The sequence below is a fragment of the Phacochoerus africanus genome, chromosome 4 (genome assembly GCF_016906955.1).
Source record: "Phacochoerus africanus isolate WHEZ1 chromosome 4, ROS_Pafr_v1, whole genome shotgun sequence".
Classification (NCBI taxonomy): domain Eukaryota; kingdom Metazoa; phylum Chordata; class Mammalia; order Artiodactyla; family Suidae; genus Phacochoerus; species Phacochoerus africanus.
In genome coordinates, this window is record NC_062547.1 from 140,393,077 (window position 1) to 140,413,346 (window position 20,270).

General features: G+C 43.8%; 1 protein-coding gene across 2 annotated transcripts in view; it reads left to right on the forward strand.

The window, feature by feature from the left end:
• KDM3B (lysine demethylase 3B) overlaps window positions 1-19,683 on the forward strand; it is a 73,058-nt gene extending 53,375 nt beyond the window's left edge. For both annotated transcript variants that reach the window (XM_047778732.1, XM_047778733.1), the window contains exons 12-24: window positions 1,526-1,633; window positions 3,154-3,281; window positions 4,590-4,869; window positions 5,612-5,868; window positions 8,441-8,707; window positions 9,475-9,646; window positions 10,017-10,107; window positions 10,248-10,378; window positions 12,276-12,395; window positions 13,889-14,028; window positions 14,302-14,478; window positions 15,640-15,774; window positions 18,253-19,683. In XM_047778732.1, coding sequence (XP_047634688.1) covers window positions 1,526-1,633; window positions 3,154-3,281; window positions 4,590-4,869; window positions 5,612-5,868; window positions 8,441-8,707; window positions 9,475-9,646; window positions 10,017-10,107; window positions 10,248-10,378; window positions 12,276-12,395; window positions 13,889-14,028; window positions 14,302-14,478; window positions 15,640-15,774; window positions 18,253-18,333 — 2,087 coding nt within the window. In that variant the 3' untranslated portion in view covers window positions 18,334-19,683. The remainder of the gene's footprint in view (window positions 1-1,525; window positions 1,634-3,153; window positions 3,282-4,589; window positions 4,870-5,611; window positions 5,869-8,440; window positions 8,708-9,474; window positions 9,647-10,016; window positions 10,108-10,247; window positions 10,379-12,275; window positions 12,396-13,888; window positions 14,029-14,301; window positions 14,479-15,639; window positions 15,775-18,252) is intronic.
• The last annotated feature ends 587 nt before the right edge of the window (window positions 19,684-20,270 follow it).

Sequence of the window (20,270 nt, forward strand, 5' to 3'; positions counted from 1 at the left end):
ACCCAGTCACACGTATATATACTTTCTTTTTCTCACGTCATCCTCCATCATGTTCCATCACAAGTGACTAGATCTAGTTCCCTGTGTTATACAGCAGGATCTCACTGCTTATCCACTCCAAATGCAATAGTTTGCATCTCTTAACCTCATACTCCCAGTCCATCCCACTCCCTTCCTCCATGGCAATCACAAGTCTGTTCTCCAAGTCCATGAGTTTCTTCTCTGTGGAAAGGTTCATTTGTGCCATATATTAGATTCCAGATATAGGTGATATCATATGGTATTTGTCTTTCTCTTTCTGACTCACTTAGTATGAGAATCTCTAGTTCCATCCACGTTGCTGCACATGGCATTATTTTGTTCTTTTTTATAGCCAAGTGGTATTCCATTGTGTATATATACCACCTCTTTTTTATTTTATTTTATTTTTTTGTCTTTTTGCCTTTTTGGGCCATACCTGCAGCATACTGGAGATTCCCAGGCAAGGGGTCAAATCGGAGCTGTAGCTGCCAGCCTACACCACAGCCACAGCAACACTGGATTTGAGCTGCATCTACAACCTATACCCCAGCTCACAGTATTGCCGGATCCTTAACCCACTGTGCGAGGCCAGGGAATCGAACCCACATCCTCATGGGTGCTAATTGGGTTCGTTAACCACTGAGCCATGACAGGAACTCCTATATACCACATCTTAATCCATTCATCTGTCGATGGACATTTAGGTTGTTTCCGTGTCTTGGCTATTGTGAATAGTGCTGCAGTGAACATAGGGATGCATGTATCTTTGACAGTCTTTCCGGATATATGCCCAAGAGTGGGATTGCTGGGTCATATGGTAGCTCTACATCTTGTTTTCTGAGGTACCTCCATACTGTTTTCCATAGTGGTTGTACCAGTTCACATTCCCACCAACAGTGTAGGAGGGTTCCCTTTTCTCCAAACCCTCTCTAGCATTTGTTATTTGTTGACTTGTTAATGAGGGCCATTCTGACAGGTGTGAGATGGTACCTCATAGTAGTTTTCATTTGCATCTCTCTAATAATTAGTGATATTGAAGATTTTTTCATGTACTTGCGGGCCATCTGTATATCTTCTTTGAAGCAGTATTTTCATTTATTTATTTATTTATTTATATTTTATGCTTTTTAGGGCCACATCGGCAGCGCATGGAGGTTCCCAGGCTAGGGTCCAATTTAGGACCACAGCTGCCGGCCTATGCCACAGCCACAGCTACACCAGATCTGAGCCGTGTCTGTGACCTACACCACAGCTCATGGCAACGCTGGATCCTTAACCCACTGAGCGAGGACAGGGATCGAATCCCCAGCCTCATGGTTCCTAGTCGGATTCTTTTCTGCTGTGCCACAACAGGAACTCCTGAAGTACTATTTTTAAAAGTTAGCTATTATCTTCTTTGACCCTTGAGAAAATTGGCCTTTAGAATCTGAAATTCTGACTCACTGAGAGAGATACATCTTGTGATCCTCATAAAATAAGTAAAGTCATTTAATTTCTGTTTCAGAGACAGAAGAGATGGGTGATGAAGAGGTTTTCTCCTGGTTGAAGTGTGCAAAGGGGCAGTCCCATGAACCAGAGAATCTTATGCCCACACAGATAATCCCTGGCACAGGTAAAGGAATTCCTTATTTAGATTTGGTAGGGAGAAAAATGTTTTTAATTGAGCTCTAATTTATATACCATAAAGCATGGTAAAATGGTTTATCTCAGCCTGACTTTTTTTAAGCCTCACTAAGTTCTCTGAGAATTTGAATCTTTAGAAATGCTAGATTGTATGCAGCCAGTGTACTCGCTTTGCCTCACTTTTCTGGGTAGAGAGGTTGGTTGGTTGCTTTTCAGATGTCATTTTACGTTCCTGTGGTTGGCAGCAGCAGAACAGAAAAGGCCAGTCCCCTGGTTTCCAAAAAAAATTTTTAAGCTTGTAGAAATCCAGCCGAAGTGAATCAAATTTCCTGCATCCATGAAGAAAGCAGCTTGACAGTAGGAATCAACTGTCATGTGGTAGCTTACTTCAGTGATTCCTCCAGAAAGTCTGTTTCCAGCTTCCACACGTCCATTAATATACACACACTGGGGAGTTCCCGTCATGGTGCAATGGAAACAAGTCTGACTAGCATCCATGAGGACGCAGGTTTGATCCCTGGCCTTGCTCAGTGGGTTAAGGTAAGGATCCAGCATTGCCGTGGCTGTGGTGTAGGCCGGCAGCTGCAGCTCTGATTCGACCCCTAGCCTGGTAACTTCCATGTGCTGCAGCTGCAGCCCTAAAAGAACAAAACAAAAAATATATATACACACACCTATTGAAATTGGTGAATCTCTTGCCTGTATTCTTTACTGCTTTAAGGATCACTCCCCCCACCCCAGGATCCTTTATACTCCAGTACTTCCAGGCAGACGCCTGCTTCTTATTGATCTAAGCATTTGGTTGAATGTTTGTATAAAATTTACATAGGTCTCTTTATTTTATTTTAACTTACAGTAAAGTCCATACATCTCAAATATACAGTTCAAAATGTTTACATACACTCAAACATTAAGGAATCTACCCCTGGAGTTTCTGCTGAGAGACACCTTAGCGTCCACTAGAGGAGGGAAGGAATGTAGCTTAGTGGTTAAGAGTGCACAGAGCTTTAGTGCTAGATAGATATACTTGGGTTAACGTCTTAGTGTTTTCACTTACCAACTTTATGTACTTAAACAAGTAACCTAACTTCTCTTGAGTCTCAGTTTCATCATCAAAAATCAAGCATAGGGGAGTTACCACTGTGGTGCAGAAGAAACCAATCCAACTAGTATCCATGGGGATTTTCCATGAGGATTCGGGCTGAATCCCCAGCCTCACTCAGTGGGTTAAGGATCCAGCGTTGCTGTGATCTGTGGTGTAGGTTGCAGACACAGCTCATTTCCCTCATTGCTGTGGCTGTGGCCAGCAACTGTTGCTCCTATTGTACCCTTAGCCTGGGAAGTTCCATATGCTGTGAGTGGGGCCCTGAAAAAAAAAAAATTGAGGGTAAAAGCTCATACCTCACTGAAATGTGCTAAGACTTGAGGGAAATAATGTAAATAAGGTCTTTAGCACAATACCTGGTACATCCAAGCATTCTGAGGTTGTTATTGTTATCTTTTTTCTAGCTCTTTACAATATTGGAGACATGGTGCATGCTGCCCGGGGCAAGTGGGGAATTAAAGCAAACTGCCCTTGTATTAGCCGGCAGAACAAATCTGTGTTGAGACCTGCTGTCACTAATGGGATGTCACAGGTAAAGTGGTGTGTACCAGGAAATGCCCCATTTTTACCTCTGTTGTCCCAGGCTACTGTTGGATTCCTGGGGAATTAGGCGATGAGGAAGTCTGTCTGGAGAGAACCCCAAAGATTACTCAAGGGATTTAAATTCACCCTCTCTGGTATGAGTTTCTCTTCATCATATTTAAAACCAGTTCCGGCTTGGTTGCTAAATAGCACAAAGAGATTCTTTGTATCTTGTAAAGATTTATTAACCTCAGATTCCTGTAGGTGAAGAATATAGAAAAGGTCACAGGAATGTACTCCTTTCTGTGTGCATGGTGGTCCCTGCCTTGTCATGTTAGGTGCTGAGGACAGAAATACAAATATTGGTCTGCTGATCTAGGATCCTTCTGCCCCGAAAGCAGTCCCACGCCTTCATAGAGGCAATGATTTTCTCCTTGTTATTGGAGGTGGAAGTTTGATGGGAATTATTTTGGATAAGAGGCAATTAAAAAAAACAAAAAACACACCTCTTACATTTGGAAGGCTTTCCAGGAATGCTACTAACACATGATCAGTAAGAGGTACAGGGATTAATGCTGAGAGATCTCAAGATATATTTTCAGTAGAGTTGGCGTTAGAGCAAGTCATTGAATTGGGAAATTCAGCAATACAGTAATAAACATTTTATTGAGCATTTATGTGTGCCAGACACTAAGCTGAGCTCTTTGTGTATACTATCTCATTTAATACTCAAACTAGCTCCATGAAGTGAAGTTTGAATCACCAATTTGCCATTGCAGAAATTGAGCCTAAGTCATGGTAAAAAACCCTTTTTTGTTTTCAAGTCTTGTCCACTGTTCTTTCCCCAGAACCTAGCATAGTTTCCATCACATTGTAAGACTCAATAAAAAATATGTTAAATTAATGAATGAGTGAAATAGCAGTTTATGGGACAATTTAAAATTTTCTCAGGGAGTTCCTATCGTGACTCAGAGGTAACGAACACAACTAGTAACCATGAGGGCGCGGGTTCAATCCCTGGCCTCACTCAGTAGGTTAAGGATCCAGTGTTGCCATGAGCTATGGTGTAGGTCACAGACACGGCTCAGAACTGGCGTTGCTGTGGCTGTGGCCTAGGCCGGCAGCTGCAGGTCTGATATGACCTGCAGCCCTAGCCTGGGAACATCCATATGTCACGAGTGCAGCCCTAAGAAGATAAATTTTAAAAATTAAAATAAAATTTACTCAGACCTATTTAGTGTCTGCAGTCGTCACTACTTGCATTGTAGTTTTTCTACACAGGCAGCACTTTAACCATATTGGCTTTCTGTGCTTTTAGCTTCCTATCATAAACCCTAGTGCCTCTTCTGGAAATGAATCCACCTTCTCGGGCGGGGGAGGAACTGCATCGGTAACACAGCCAGAGACCGACCATGTTCCCAAAGCCGACAGCGCTGACATCAGATCTGATGAGCCTCTGAAAGCAGACAGTTCGGCATCACACAGCAATAGTGAGCTAAAAGCCACCAGACCCCCTTGCCCTGACGCAGCCCCACCCTCCTCGGCCCTGCACTGGTTGGCGGATTTAGCAACTCAGAAGGCTAAGGAGGAAACAAAAGGTGAGATTGACACAAGCCTCTGCCCTGCCTGTGGGTGGAACACTTGAGTTATTCTGGGATTCTTCAGACTCACACTTTACCATCCACATTTATAAAACATGCCACTTGCTTTCTCTGGCCAATCACGTAAAAGGAGGAAATTTCTTTCAACTTCTTTCTGGAAGTGGAGCTTTTTTAAAAAAGGCACATGCCTGGGCTCTACCCCATACCTCGTTCATCAGAATTGATGGAGATTTTAACAAGCCTCCCAGATGATTCTGTTACTCAGCCAGGAGTACTAGCCAGGAGGGCTCTACTTGCTTCTCAGGGCTCAACAATCACCTGGGAAGCCATTAAAAAGGCAGATTCCTCCCCCCCCCCCCGAACTATGAAACGAGACTCTTTTAGAGTAAGACCAAGAATCTCCATTGTTAACAAGCACTCCAGGTGATTCCAGTACAAGTACTGTGGCGACCCACTTGAAGAAACACTGTCTTAGAAAGTGAGGGAGATGAAAGATGGAAACAAAAGGAAGCTTGAAATCCAGATATGGAAAAGACAGGAAGAAGTAGGAGAGCTTCTCCTTGGCCGTGAGACCTGCCATGGTCATAGCTCATCAGGCCTGGTCCAGACAAGCCATACGTTTGAGGGGCAGAGGAGGGGAGTCTTTTCTCCTTCCCACTTGGCCGATTGTTTTAGGAGTCAATTGCCTGCTGGGTATTCCTCATTGTGCCTAATGCTCTTCCTGGTTATATTCTTGCAGAAGCAGGGTCCCTGAGGTCGGTGCTTAGTAAAGAATCTCATTCACCCTTTGGGCTGGACTCGTTCAACTCCACTGCAAAGGTCTCTCCGTTGACTCCAAAGCTTTTTAACAGTCTATTACTGGGCCCCACTGCCTCCAACAACAAAACCGAAGGCTCTAGCCTTCGAGACCTCCTCCACTCCGGGCCCGGAAAGCTTCCTCAAACCCCCTTGGACACAGGCATACCTTTCCCCCCGGTCTTCTCCACATCCTCAGCGGTAAGTGTGCTCTTTACAACTCTAGCCTTGGCTGCTTTCCCTCGAACAAACCATCAGAGATCTGACAGGTTAGAGGGTATGCGGGTGACTCGTATCAGTCCAGCTAACAGGATTTTTCTTTATATCAAGTTTTGGGAATGTTTGAGACCCTATAAGTAGTAAACCTTTTGTGCCATGTTAGGAAGTCAACTGCATTTAAGACGTTGAAATTTTTCAGTCCTCAGAAATCACTTTATTTTCTTGACAATAACAGATACTAATTTTTTTGAAACCTAGGCAATACATTCATATTTTATTCTCTTGGATATCTAATAGACATCTCAAACTTACGTATCTCAGACCACACCCCTGATCTGCTGACTGTGAGCCTGCTCTGACTCTGGTTTGCACTCTCTTGTTAAGTGGCTTCCAATTGCTTGGCCCAAAATCTTGGAGTCATTTGGGACTCCCCTTTCCTATATCTAATCTGCTAGCAATCTTCAGAATATATTCAGAGTCTACCCATTTCTCATCAACTCCACTGCTCCCTCTTGGGTCTAAGTCAGCATCCTCTCTTGCCTGAATTTTTACAGCAAACTCCTTACAAGTCCTCTTTATCTCTTCCGTTTTACACTTTGCAGTCTAGTTTCAACACAGCAGTTGGATATGTTTAAGATATATCAGATCACATCACTTCTGCCTAAAATCCCTAAGGTCTTCCTATTTCATAATAAAGAAGACTCCTTTCAGGACTCTCAGGTTCCAGCCCTGGCTTCCCCTCACTTCCCGGACTTCAACTACTGCTCTCCCTCTTGTCCACTCTCCTCCAGCCACACCCACCTTCTTGCTGTTCCTTGAACACGGCCAGGCAGCTCCCTCTTCAGAGCCTTTGTGCTTGTCCTTTTCTCCACCAAGAGCTCTTTCCTCTGTCACCACACCACCTGCTTCACTATCAACTTCCTCTCCTCCCTCCTGCAATGTCACCTCTTTGGTAAGCCTTCTTCTTAGATCACCCATTTTTTTTCTTTTTTACGGCTGCGCCTGTGGCATATGGAGGTTCCCAGGCTAGGGGCTGAATCGGGCTGCAGCCGCCGGCCTGCACCACAGCCACAGCATCATCAGCTCTGATACACATCAGCAACCTGCAGCACAGCTCGCAGCAGCGCCGGATCCCTAACCCAACTATGCCAGGTGGGGGATTGAACCTGCATCCCAGCTCTCCCAAGATGCCACTGATCCCATTGGGGCACAGCAGGAACTCCTAGATCACCCCTTTTAAAAGTCTCTTCTGCTCCCATCCTGCCCTCATATCTATTTCCTCTGCGTTTATTTTTTCCCTAGCACTTCTTACCATCTGACTTACTATGTTTTATTTATTATTTGTTTCAACTGCACTTGAAGGCGTTTTTGTCTGTTTTATTCACTATATCCCTAGTGGCAGTGTTTGAGACATAGGTATTTAGTAAGCATTTACTGAACAAATAAATTCACAAGGTACCAAGTTTAAAAGATACAGTGAAAAGTCTTCTTCCCACTGTTGGCTTCGATTCTGTAGGTGACCATTGTTTCATGAGTGTCTTTTCAGTTATGTTAACATATGTATATAGTTTTTTCTCCCTTTTTTTACAGATATTTTCACACATTGGTCCTGTTTTCAGTTTATATATTTCAGAGATCATTTAAAATAAGAACATAAATATGTTTCTCATTCTATTTTATGACTAATGACTGAAATTTGATGAACTGTGGGTGGTTGAGTCCTGTGCAATGTGGATTATTTGTTTCTCTTTTGGATAGATGATTTTTTAAAAATTCATTTGAGCTCTGTTTTTATTTGTACTTGTTCCAACTCCCAGTCCTCCTTTTCCTTTTTAAACTTCCCCAGGATGTTTTATGATTGCACTTGGTCTATAGTGAGAATGATTAGTGATACTTCAGACGCGGGGTTGGCATGTTTACGAAAGCCCTCCCCTTCCTTTGGTTCCACGATGTCACTTTCCATCTCTGGTCCTGAGCTTTACCACCAGTTGCCACAGCTGAGAGCTTCTTGGTAGGGCAAGTACTGGGCAGTGGGAGACTACTTTCAAAAGAGACCTTTCTCTTGGATACTCTGGTGCAGCTGTGCATTGGGGCATGCTCAGGAGTGAAAACAATCACTGCCTTGATAAGTGTCCTCAGTTACTTAATTAAAGCATTATATCCCTTGGGCATGCTGACCAGAAAAAATATATAACCCTCAAAGTAAAATCATCTTTTTTCACACAGTTACAAAATTTTGTGATCCCTGCAATATATGTGCATATGCTTCAAATAGGACTCAATGCCAAGGATTTTTCTTAGGTCTCAAATCTCTTGCAGTAGAGGGGATCTTTCTATACTTTTCCTTAATAAATATAAAGCAAAATAGGAAGGATAGGGAAATGTAAGACATTGACTTAATAGCCCCACTCCCCAGCTACAAAAGACTTTTCAGTAACTTTTATGAAATTTAATCAGATCAGAACTTCTGGTGAATGCAACTGTGAGACAGTTTTTTAAATGTTCTTCCAGTGGTGCCTCAGCTATACTAACCTGATGGACTTATGTCTGGTAGGGAGTGAAGAACAAGGCCAGCCTGCCCAATTTCCTTGACCACATCATTGCCTCCGTGGTAGAAAATAAGAAAACCTCAGATGCAGCAAAACGGGCCTGTAACTTGACTGATACCCAAAAGGAAGTGAAGGAGATGGTGATGGGGTTAAATGTGCTGGACCCCCACACCTCTCACTCCTGGCTCTGTGATGGAAGACTTCTGTGTCTCCATGACCCCAGCAACAAAAACAATTGGAAGATCTTCCGGGAGTGCTGGAAGCAAGGCCAGGTAAACAAGAAGCAGCAGTTCCCAGGGGTGGGCTCTCTGTCTGCCCACCTTAGCTACTAGGGTAATTTCAGTTCTCTCTGGAAGATTTTTTTTGCCAAGGAGATTTAGACATATAGTAAGTTTGTTTTAGACAGCCTTGCTGCTTTGAGTTTTCTTGGATTTTTAAAAATCAGAAGATTCCTAAAAGTACATTGCAGATCCTTTTATTTCTCAGCTGTGTAGCTCTATATTCTTAAAAGGGCAGTTGAAATTCCTGTGAGGTTGTGATCTGGCATTAATGACACCTTTAGAGGAAAATCCTGAAGTGTGATATGGGGTGAAGCTAAAGTGGGTGGTACTTTTCTAGATGAACGTTTCAAGGCCACACTAGCCTGTGTGATAGTGTGGTAACACTTCCTGATTTTTATACATTAGCAAGAACGTGAGGAAAGGGGGAGGTTATGGAATTATCTGGATAGTTGTTCATTCGAGATGTGAGGAAGTATTCTCAGAGTTGCATTTGTCAGCTTTTCATCTTCATCTCAGAATAGTGGAGATACCAGGGCAACATACTCCTGGGTGAGAATCAAGTGTTATAATGGAGTAGAAGTAGATCCCATTTGCTATAGCAGACATGTTAAAATCCCTAGATTCTGAAAATGGGAGGAACGGTAAATCATCACAGAAAAGAAGAGGTTGTCCCCAGGAAACCCTCCTATTCTGTCCCTTAGCCCTGAGCTAAAACTATTTCCTAAATGGCTCTGATGGAGATACTTTTCTTTCCACAGCCAGTGCTGGTTTCAGGGGTACATAAAAAGCTCAAGTCTGAACTCTGGAAGCCAGAAGCCTTTAGCCAGGAATTTGGAGACCAGGATGTGGACTTGGTGAACTGCAGGAACTGTGCTATCATTTCCGACGTTAAAGTTCGGGATTTCTGGGATGGCTTTGAGATCATATGCAGTAAGTAGCTTTGATACCTGTGCAGTTAGAGCAGACTGGAAAGTAAGCATCTACATGCCCTGCCCCACCCCTGAAATAACAAATTACAGCCTCTTGGTGGGAGGAGTATTCTGTCCTGGAGCCAACCAGGTAGCTCACATGCAGTCATGTGGCTCCCAGAGCACCTTTGGACTCAGACATAATCACACAAGAGGCGTGGAGCACTTTCACTTTGAAATGGAAAATTTTAGCCTGTGCTAAAGCAGTGAATAAGGAAAACAAAGCCCACCTAGTCCATTATGGAGGTTACAAGTCTCCTAAGAACTTAGTCCTGAAACTTTTCAGTCACTGGAGAATTAGGCAGCAGCCAACCCAGCTTTCTGTCTTCCAGAGCGATTAAGGTCAGAAGATGGGCAGCCAATGGTGCTCAAACTCAAGGACTGGCCTCCTGGGGAAGATTTTCGGGACATGATGCCAACAAGGTTAGTAAACTACAGCGAGTCACCTTGGGAGACTTGTACTTTGCCATCACAGAGTAATCACAGAAAAGTGAACTCCACCTCTTTTCTCTTTTCTTTTTTTACCCCTATAACACGCTGAGTCAGCTTTCATTCTCTTGTAGGTTTGAAGATCTGATGGAGAACCTTCCTCTGCCAGAGTATACCAAACGAGATGGCAGGCTCAATCTGGCCTCTAGGCTACCGAGCTACTTTGTAAGGCCCGACCTGGGCCCCAAGATGTACAATGCATATGGTATGAGGGAGAGGCCACGACTGACCTTTTTGGACACTGTTGTTTCCATTTCACTTACAAAGGAAGGTCTGTAGTTAGGGCATGTGTAGAGATGATAGAAGGCAGAGTGACAGGTGCTGGAGAAGTTGACAGTATCCAGGACAGCTTTGAATATGTTTGCTTTTGTCATTGATTTGCCTATGGGCCCAGTCTACAAGCTACATATATACAGTACTTAGAAAGTTTCCTCTTCTTAGAGTTCCCTGGTAGCTCAGTGGGTTAAGGATCTGATGTTGTCACTGCTCTGGCTCCGGTTGCTCCTGTGGCGCAAATTCAGTCCCTGGCCTGGGGATTTCCATATGCCTTGGACACGACCAATAAAATTAAAAATTAAGAAAAAAAATTTTTTTTTCCTTTTTCGGGCTACACTCCCGGCACATGGAAGTCCCTAGGCTAGGGGTTGAATTGAAGTTGCAGCTGCTGGCCTGCACCACAGTCACAGCAACTCGGGATCCAAGCTGCCTCTGCAACCTACACCACAGCTCACGGCAATGCCAGATCCTTAACGCACTGAGTGAGGCCAGGGGTTGAACCCGAGTCCTCATGGATACTAGTTGGGTTCGTTACCACTGAGCCACGATGGGAACTCCAAGAAAAAAAATTTTTTTAATTAAAAAAAAGAAAGTTTCCTCTCAAAGATTTTGTCCAAGTAGATGTGATTTTTAACCCTTTTTTTTTTTTTTTGTCCTCTTTAAGGGCCTCACATGCAGCATATGGAAATTCCCAGGTTAGGGTTCAAATCGGAGCTGCAGCAGCCAGCCTACATATCACAGCCAGAGCAATGCAGGATCCAAGCCGTGTCTGCAACCTGCACCACAGCTCACGTCAACGCCGGATCCTTAACCCACTGAGCAAGGCCAGGGATTAAACCTACAACCTCATGATTTCTAGGTGGATCTACTCCCTTTGCGAATTTCAAGTATGCAGTATAGTTTGTTTGTTTGTTTGTTTTTTAGGGCCGCAAGTGCAGCATACAGAATTTCCCAGCCAGTCTACGCCACAGCCACAGCAACGCCAGATCCGAGCCATGTCTGTGACCTACACCGCAGCTTACAGTAACACCAGATCCTTAACCCACTGAGTGAGGTCAGGGATCGAACCCACATCCTCATGGATCCTTAGTCAGGTTCATTACCACTGATCCACAAGGGGAACTCCTGATTCTTAGCTTTTAGGAGACTTCATAAAAGTAAGGAAGTTTGATTACCATGCTACCCAACCAGCTCTTTGTGAAGTCACAGTAATATCCTAAATCATCCTGAAAGCCAAGCTTCATTTGACTGTCCATGATGCTGCCCATGTCTGTGTCACTTTTGAAGGAGAGGTCATTTTAGGGGATGGAGTTGGTTCAAAGGCCAAAACTAATGATAGGGTCAGCTGGGCTCAAAACACTACAAAAGAGATGAGTGGAATGATTTACTGATACATAAATATCTTTCATTCTCCCAATGTTACTCATTTAAGAACATCTTCGAGGAGTTCCCGTTGTGGCGAGGAGTTCCCGTTGTGGCTCGGTAGTAACAAACTCGATTAGTATCCATGAGGGTGGGAACTTGACTAGTATTCATGAGGATGCAAATTCGATCCCTGGCCTTGCTCAGTGGGTTAAGATAAGATACAGCATTGCCTTGAGCTTTGGTGTCGGCCGAAGATGTGGCTCAGATCCCATGTGGCTGTGGCTGTGGTGTAGGCCAGCAGCTGTAGCTGCTGACCCCTAGCCTGGAAACTTCCGTATGCCGCAGGTATGGCCCTAAAAAGCAAAAAACAAACCAAAAAAAGTAAGTTTTCATTTGTAGGGTCTGTGTGGATTCTTCAGAATTCTGCCTTTTCACCTTGCATATTTTCCTTTTACCTTTAGGCTTGATAACAGCAGAAGATAGAAGAGTTGGCACAACAAATCTTCACTTAGATGTGTCTGATGCAGTTAATGTGATGGTGTATGTTGGGATCCCCATCGGCGAGGGTGCTCATGACGAAGGTATGATTTCTAGAACGCGGTGCTTCAGGAGAGTAAAGGATGTCTTCTCAGTCAGGGTCAGTGGCTTTTTCTTAAATTTCTGCCAGGCGTGATGCACAGCAAGTGCCCAGACAAAGGGATGATTGTAGCGAGAAGAGTGGTACTTGTGTATCTTTGACCAGAGTTATTCTCTTTCTGGGACTGCTGCCCTTTACACTGTGTAGCATCACAAAGAGAGGGAATAAAGAAGAAAGGGCAAACCAGCCTATTTGGTCCATCAGCCAGTTCAGCTGTGGGTGACAGGTGATAAAGCAGATTGTTTGCACAGACATGAAGCATAAAAGTGATATTTTGCTGTGTTTGCACTCTCTGCTATCTCAGTGTAGAACTAGTATGTATTCATTACGGAAGTTTTAGAAAATGGAAAATATTAAAGAAGAAAATAACTCAGTATCACAAGGTTCAGGGATAATCAATATCATTACTTTGATATATTTCCTGCCACACACCTGCTTTTTTTTTTTTCCATTAAAGTGTAGTTGATTTACAATGTGCCAATCACACATTTGCTTTTGATGCTACACACACCTGCAGATCTTTCAACTGTGCTATCCTTTAAAGGGTTGTAGCAGACATGGATTAGAAGCCAACCCTCTTAACTGACCAGAGAAGCTTTATTCTTCATGATCCTAGAGTTTGAAGAGGTCTTAGGAAAGTATACAGTCCATCTGCTTATAGCAGGAAATAACCTGCAGTTCGAACATAAGATATGGCCACACAGTTGGAGCAAGAAGTATGTTTTAAAGGAAAAATGTACCTGCAAAAATTGCTGAGTCTCTATTAAGAAAGGAAGATTAGGAGTTCCCGTCTTGGCGCAGTGGTTAACGAATCCAACTAGGAACCATGAGGTTGCGGGTTCGGTCCCTGCCCTTGCTCAGTGGGTTAAAGATCCGGCGTTGCCGTGAGCTGTGGTATAGGTTGCAGACTCGGCTCGGATCCCACGTTGCTGTGGCTCTGGCGTAGGCTGGTGGCCACAGCTCCGATTTGACCCCTAGCCTGGGAACCTCCATATGCCGCGGGAGCGGCCCAAGAAATAGGTAAAAAGACCAAAAAAAAAAGAAAGGAAGATTAGGGTTGCTCTTCCTTTTTTTTTTTTTTTTTTGGTCTTTTTGCCTTTTCTTGAGCCACTCCCTTGGCATATGCAGGTTCCCAGGCTAGCTGTCTAATCGGAGCTGTAGCCACCGGCCTACGCCAGACCCACAGCAACGCGATCCGAGCTGCATCTTCGACCCACACCACAGCTCACAGCAAAGCCGAATCCTTAATAAGGTTGCTCTTCTAATGTGTAGGAAGCTTAGACCAATGTGAAAATTGGTTCTTTGATTTTTACCTTGTATCACTTCACAGAGATGGAGAATAGTGGAGACTAAACTTGTTTGAATTGGACATTTTGCTTCACTCAGAGGTACTGAAATAGTTGGTTACATTGCAAAGTGTCATTTTGCTCTTTTCAGAGGTACTGAAGACAATTGACGAGGGAGATGCTGATGAGGTGACCAAACAGAGGATTCATGATGGAAAGGAGAAACCTGGTGCTTTGTGGCACATCTATGCAGCCAAGGATGCAGAGAAGATCCGGGAGCTGCTCCGAAAGGTATGCCCCTGGGTGGGCTCTAGCTCACAGATCAAGGGTCCGGGGATGCTGAGACAGCCTGCCTAGGGTTTCTCATGTGAAATCTCTTGGCATAAAAGATCTGTGCCCTTTGTTGAAATTCCCCAGAGGGGTGAATCCACACTCAAAAGGACATTGAATAGAATAAAGTAGAAGCTTGGTCTACTAGCAACATTACGGTAGCAGGTTGGATTTATGCTGTTAATCTTTGTATTTATTGATCTTTCCATCTTTGGGGTTTGATTATGGCTTCAGGTTGGAGAAGAGCAAGGCCAGGAGAATCCCCCTGATCATGATCCAATTCATGACCAAAGTTGGTACTTGGACCAGACCCTGCGTAAACGGCTCTACGAGGAATATGGTGTGCAAGGCTGGGCCATTGTTCAGTTCCTGGGAGATGCTGTCTTCATACCTGCTGGAGCCCCACACCAGGTAGGTTCCAACGGGGCATGGGAGTCCACAATTCCCATAGTTGCCTTATTTCTCATTCTCTTGCTAATCTGGCAATAGATGTAGATTGTTGACTTAGAGTGATTGCTCTTAAACTGCAGCTTATTTTTTGCTTTTTAATTTTCTTTCATGTAATTTTTTTTGTCCTTTTTTTAGCGCCGAACTCACAGCATATGGAAGTTCTCAGGCTAGGGGTCAAATCAGAGCTATAGCCACTGGCCTACACCACAACCACAGCAACTGTCAGATCCAAGCCTCATCTGCAACCTACACCACAGCTCACAGCAGCGCCGGATCTGTGACCCACTGAGCGAGGCTGGGGATCGAAACCGCATCTTCATGGATTAATTTCCACTGCGCCATAACGGGAACTCCTATGTAATTTTAAATGCTCGTTTAAAGATTTTTTTAAAGAGAGGAAGTTCATTGTGGCACAGTGGAAACAAATCCAACTAGGAACCATGAGGTTGCAGGTTCCATCCCTGGCCTCGATCAGTGGGTTGAGGATCCGGCATTGCCAAGAGCTGTGGTGTAGGTCCCAGACGTGGCTTAGATCTGGTGGTGTTGTGGCTGTGGTATAGGCTGGCAGCTGTAGCTCATTTTGACCCCTAGCCTGGGAACCTCCATATGCTATGGGTGCAGCCCTTTAAAAAATAAATAAATAAATAAATAAAAGGCAAAAAAAATTTTTTAAAGAGAGACTATTAAAGAAAAGGTAAAAATCTTAGTTCAGCTCCCTACGCCCTTATCCCTTTTCTTCTTTTTTGGCCACACCTGCAGCATGCAAAAATTCCCAGGCCAGGGATCAAACGCCAGCCACAGCAGCGACAAGTCGCTTCAGTGACAACACCAAATCCTTAACCCGCTGTGCCACAAGAGAACTCCTGCCCTATCCCTTTTCAACCCCTCATCCTGCCTTCCCCAGAAGTAGCCTGCTGTTAAGTTTCCAGATCCTTTTCTGTGTAGATACATTTTTGTTTATAAATTTATGCTCATAATTCTTCTGCTTTTGTTGTTTTTATAAAAATGGAATTTAGAAGTATTTCTAAAGTTTGGGGTTATTTTAACTATATGATGGACAGTTTCTATGTGTTAGTGAATCTCTAATGCATGAAGTTTGCCTTTGTACTTTTCCTCTCCCAGGTGCATAATCTATACAGTTGCATAAAAGTAGCAGAAGACTTTGTATCTCCAGAACACGTAAAGCACTGTTTTCGCCTGACACAGGAATTCAGGCATCTCTCTAACACTCATACAAACCATGAGGATAAACTGCAGGTAAGTAACTCCTCCTCCACCCCCACCCGGTTTTCTCTTCTGTCACTAGGCTACATAGACAGGAAACACATTCTGCTTTCTGAGGATATTATCAGGGCATTATAACTGTGAAGAGATGATTAAAGGGACCATGTCTGGGATTGCAGTCCTCTCTCCAGGAGGACTTTTTTTTTTTTTTTTTTGTCTTTTTAGGGCTGCACCCACAGCGCATGGAAGTTCCCAGACTAGGGGTCGAATCCGAGCTGTGGCCGCAGGCCTACACCACAGCTACAACAACTCAGGATCCAAGCTGTGTCTTCGACCTATACCACAGCTCACAGCAGCCTCGGATCCTTAACTCACTGAGCAAGGCCAGGGATCGAACCTGCATCCTCATGGATCCTAGTCAGATTCGTTTCCGCTGAGCCACGACAGGAACGCCTCTCCAGGAAATACTTAATGGGTCCTTTTCAGATTTGCTTTTAGAGAATATTAATTTTTTAACCTAATTGCTTCCAGTTTTCTGTTTCTCTGCCCCTGGAAAATACAGTGTTTCACTATTAGTAACTGACTAGACTGACCTCTCAGTCAGATGGGAAAAGCACTGTGGCTTTGTGTTCTATGCCTGTTTCCCCCAAGCTGCTTCTCTCAGCGCACTCTCAGTTCCTTAGAGCCCTGCCAGAGACTGTAATCCTTGTCCCTAAGACAGATCTTCCCTCTTACAGATCCAAGCTAGACAATCAGATTAGGTTTTCTTCTGCTCAGAAATAGATTGGAACTTTAAGGGCAGAATTTCATTGTTAATACACTTGGATGCTTTAGTAACACTAAAAATAAAAACAAAAAACAAAGAATAAAGAAGCAAGATTCCCCAGGCAGAACTTCAGCAATGTGAATAGGCACTCCCCCGGCCTCTCACGTGGGCCTGTTTTCCTCATCATGCCTATGGCTGGGTGTATCTTCTTTAGTCAGTGACCCATGAGGTTGGAGATTTTTCTTGATTGCTGGTAGATTTAGTCATTAACCCAAGTCTGATCTGTTTAGCTATTCCTTTTTCAAAATTATGGAACATTTCAACCATAAAGCTCTTATACGAAGCACAATTGCATTGATACATAGATTTCATTGATATTATAGATATAATGCAAGTAGGCATACATCTTTCTTTCTTTTTCTTTTTTTTTTTATAGCTGAACTTGCAGCATCTGGAAGTTCCTGGGCTGGGGTCCAATTGGAGCTGCAGCTGAGGCCTACACCACAGCAACACCAGATCCAAGCCACATCTGCCACCTGTGCTGCAGCTTGCAGCAACACTGGATCCTTAACCTACTGAGTGAGGCCAGGGATCCAGCCCGCATCCTCACAGATAATTACATCGAGTTCTTAACCCACTACGCCACAACAGAAACTCCAGACATATGTATTTCAGACCCCAGCTCCGTTAGGTCTCTACTTGTCACATGTCACTTCCCAATCCTCTGTCAATGCCTTATTTTTTTCTGTACTACTTTTCACCATCTAATTATGTTGTCTTTCTACCCGTACTAGGACATAAGCTATTTAAGCTCCATGAGGACAGGGATTTTACTGTTTTATTCACTGCTTTTCCCTAGCACAGTGTCTCACACAGAGTAGATACTCAGTAAATAAATATTTGCTGAGTTAATACAAAAAATGTAATAGAGAATAGCATAAGGGGGCTTGTGTGCCTATCACTCATTTTAAGAAATGAAGCATCACGTACGTACCACACATATACATATAGAACAGTGACCTTATCGAAGCCTCCATCATAACCCTCCCCATTCCACCTCCTCAGAAGTAATCGTCATGTTGCTCTAAAACTGTCTTTAGCCCGTTAAGTTTATTGTAATAACTTTTACTGCATCTTCCTACTTCACATGCTATATGTGTTCCTTGTAGACAAATTAGAAAATACATATAAGCACAAAAGGGGAAAACACCCAGTAAATCCTATCTCTGCACTGTCGTTTTAGTGCATTCTTATTAACCCACTGATCGAGGCCAGGGATCGAACTCCCAATGTCATGGTTACTAATTGGATTCATTCCTGCTGCGCCACAACGGGAGCTCTGTTTTGGTGCGTTCGTATTAGTTATAGGATTCTTAACCATGGAACTTCAGTTCTCATCTGTAAAATGGGGATAATAATAGAATCTACCTGATAAGATTACGGTAAAGATGAAATGAGAGTCCACATAAAGAGCTTAGCAGTGGTGGCCAGCACACAGTAGGCACATAGAGGATGGTGATTATTTAGCCTTTCAAATGATTTCATTTTTCTCTTTTGAATGTAGAACTGTATATCCTCTGTGACTTGTAAATCATCTATGGGATTATTTGGAAAAGATGCAGTACTGGCTGGGTAGGCTTTCCTCACTAATCAGGAGGCCCTTAGTCAGTACAGAACACACATGTCCATTTGCAGAACACAGTATGTGGCTGCCATGAACTGATTCTGCTGATTGCTCTCTCCAGGTGAAGAACATCATTTATCACGCAGTGAAAGATGCTGTTGGCACCCTCAAGGCTCACGAATCCAAACTGGCAAGGTCTTAGGCGTGGAGCGATTCCAGACTCCCCTGCGAAGCAGGTCTTTCACTCACAACACATACAGGGAACGGCAGGTTCTCTGCTGGAGCAGAGGTCCTTCACTTGGAGCCAGTGTGGTCAGTATTACAAACTCTCCAGCCACTCTTTTCTACGCTGCCTCAACACTGAAGGTTGACACAGGAAAGTCGCACTGTTCACACACACAGTTTCAGACTCCAAGCCGAGGGCGCCACATCCCCATCCTGTGGCCTTTTGGGACTCTGAATTGCCTGAACATCGCTGGGCTTTCCTGCACATTCTCGTGATCTGAGGTTCATGGAGCCAGGAACGTGGGCACACCCTTCTTTTCTTTCTATTTCGTGCCTAGTTAAGTGGGAATGTGTTTGGAGGTAGGGGAATCACGCAGCTGGTGCAAGCAGGGGTTAACTGCGTAGCCACGCCTGGTGGAAGCCTGACAGTGTCTCTGCACACGGCCTCTGACAACAGCCCATCCCAGGAGCCAGGTGAAGCCATTCCCGCCACCTCTCCCCTGAGCACTGGAGTCTTAAAAGACCCAGGGAGGATCCACTGCTTTTCCCAGGAGGCTCCAGGATTAGGAAGCGTGTGTATTTTAGTGAAATATAGGTTTGTAGTGAAATAGTTACTATTTCATGAAAGTAGATATTTTTAGAATTTTTGAAATACCACAGTTGTTTTCCTGGATTATGAGGAAAGGCACATTACATTTAGTCTTCCTTTCAATAAAACTCTTTGAAGAAATAAGATTTTTAGAAATCAACTGCCCATTATAGCACAAAAATCAGCCAAAGCAGAATTTAAAAGAATTGGCTTTTTAAGGTTCTTTTATTTTCCTTCTCCCATTTCAGTCTTATCTTGAGGGAACAGCAATCTTGCGAAAGAACTTTGTCGTGTCTGATCTGTGGTGTGTTCCATGCCTACACACACTGGTGACTCCAGGAACTATTTCCACCTATTACCAGCGTTCCCTTGGAACTCCTCTTAATAGTTCCAAATGCAGAGGAAAGTTTGCTTTCCTTCATGAGGCTTTTTGTTTTGGGGGGTTTTTTGGTCCAAAAATATTTTCAGCAAAACTTTCCAACTCAGTGGAGTTTTATTAAGAATTTCTTTGAAAATGATGGAGTTCATTGGCCCATAGGTACATTGGAAAATGTATCTATCTTCTTCCCAGCTGTACTGTAGTGCCCTGCAGGCTTGTTTATATGTTCACAGTTACTTTTTTTTTTTTTTTAATAAAAGTCATTTACTGTAGAATACTTTTAATTTCACTTTCTGTATTTTAATTTTGTTGAAGGGCTGATTGGGATTTCCATGTTCTTATTAAAAATCTAACAAATCTGTTTGTAGTGGACTAAATTCTTCCTGTGCCAGCCATTCTAAAAAGCAGGACCACAGAGTTCCCAGGTGGCTCAACGGGTTAAGGATCCGATGTTGTCACTGCTGTGGCTCTAGTTACTGCTGTGGCTCTAGTTACGGCTGTGGTGCAGTTTGGATCCCTGGCCTGGGAACTTCCACGTGTCTTGGGCGTGGCCAAAAAAAATTAAAAATTAATAATAAATAAAAATTAAAAGCAGGGCCAGGTTAAGGAGAGGATTGGAGGTGGAGGATGGCTCATTTACATATCATTGCATTGCTGCATCCAATTATTACACTTTGCTTCCTGGATCTGTGCCCAGTTGGGAAAGGGAAGTGCCAGGTCATTGTGGTTTGAGGGCTTGGGGATGAGGGGATGATGCTGCGTAAGTTACAGGATAGGAGCAAAGATAGGCTTCCCATTGGTTTTGCTCTGTGGGAACTGTGGGTTCCTCCCTTCCTGGAGCAGTCTGGGGAAATGGCCTTGGGGAATGGCTTGTGCAAAGCTTTGGGCAATTGTGGCAGGGCTCCTCAAAGCAAGAGGCCTCCTTGCCCACCTGTGAATCATGTGG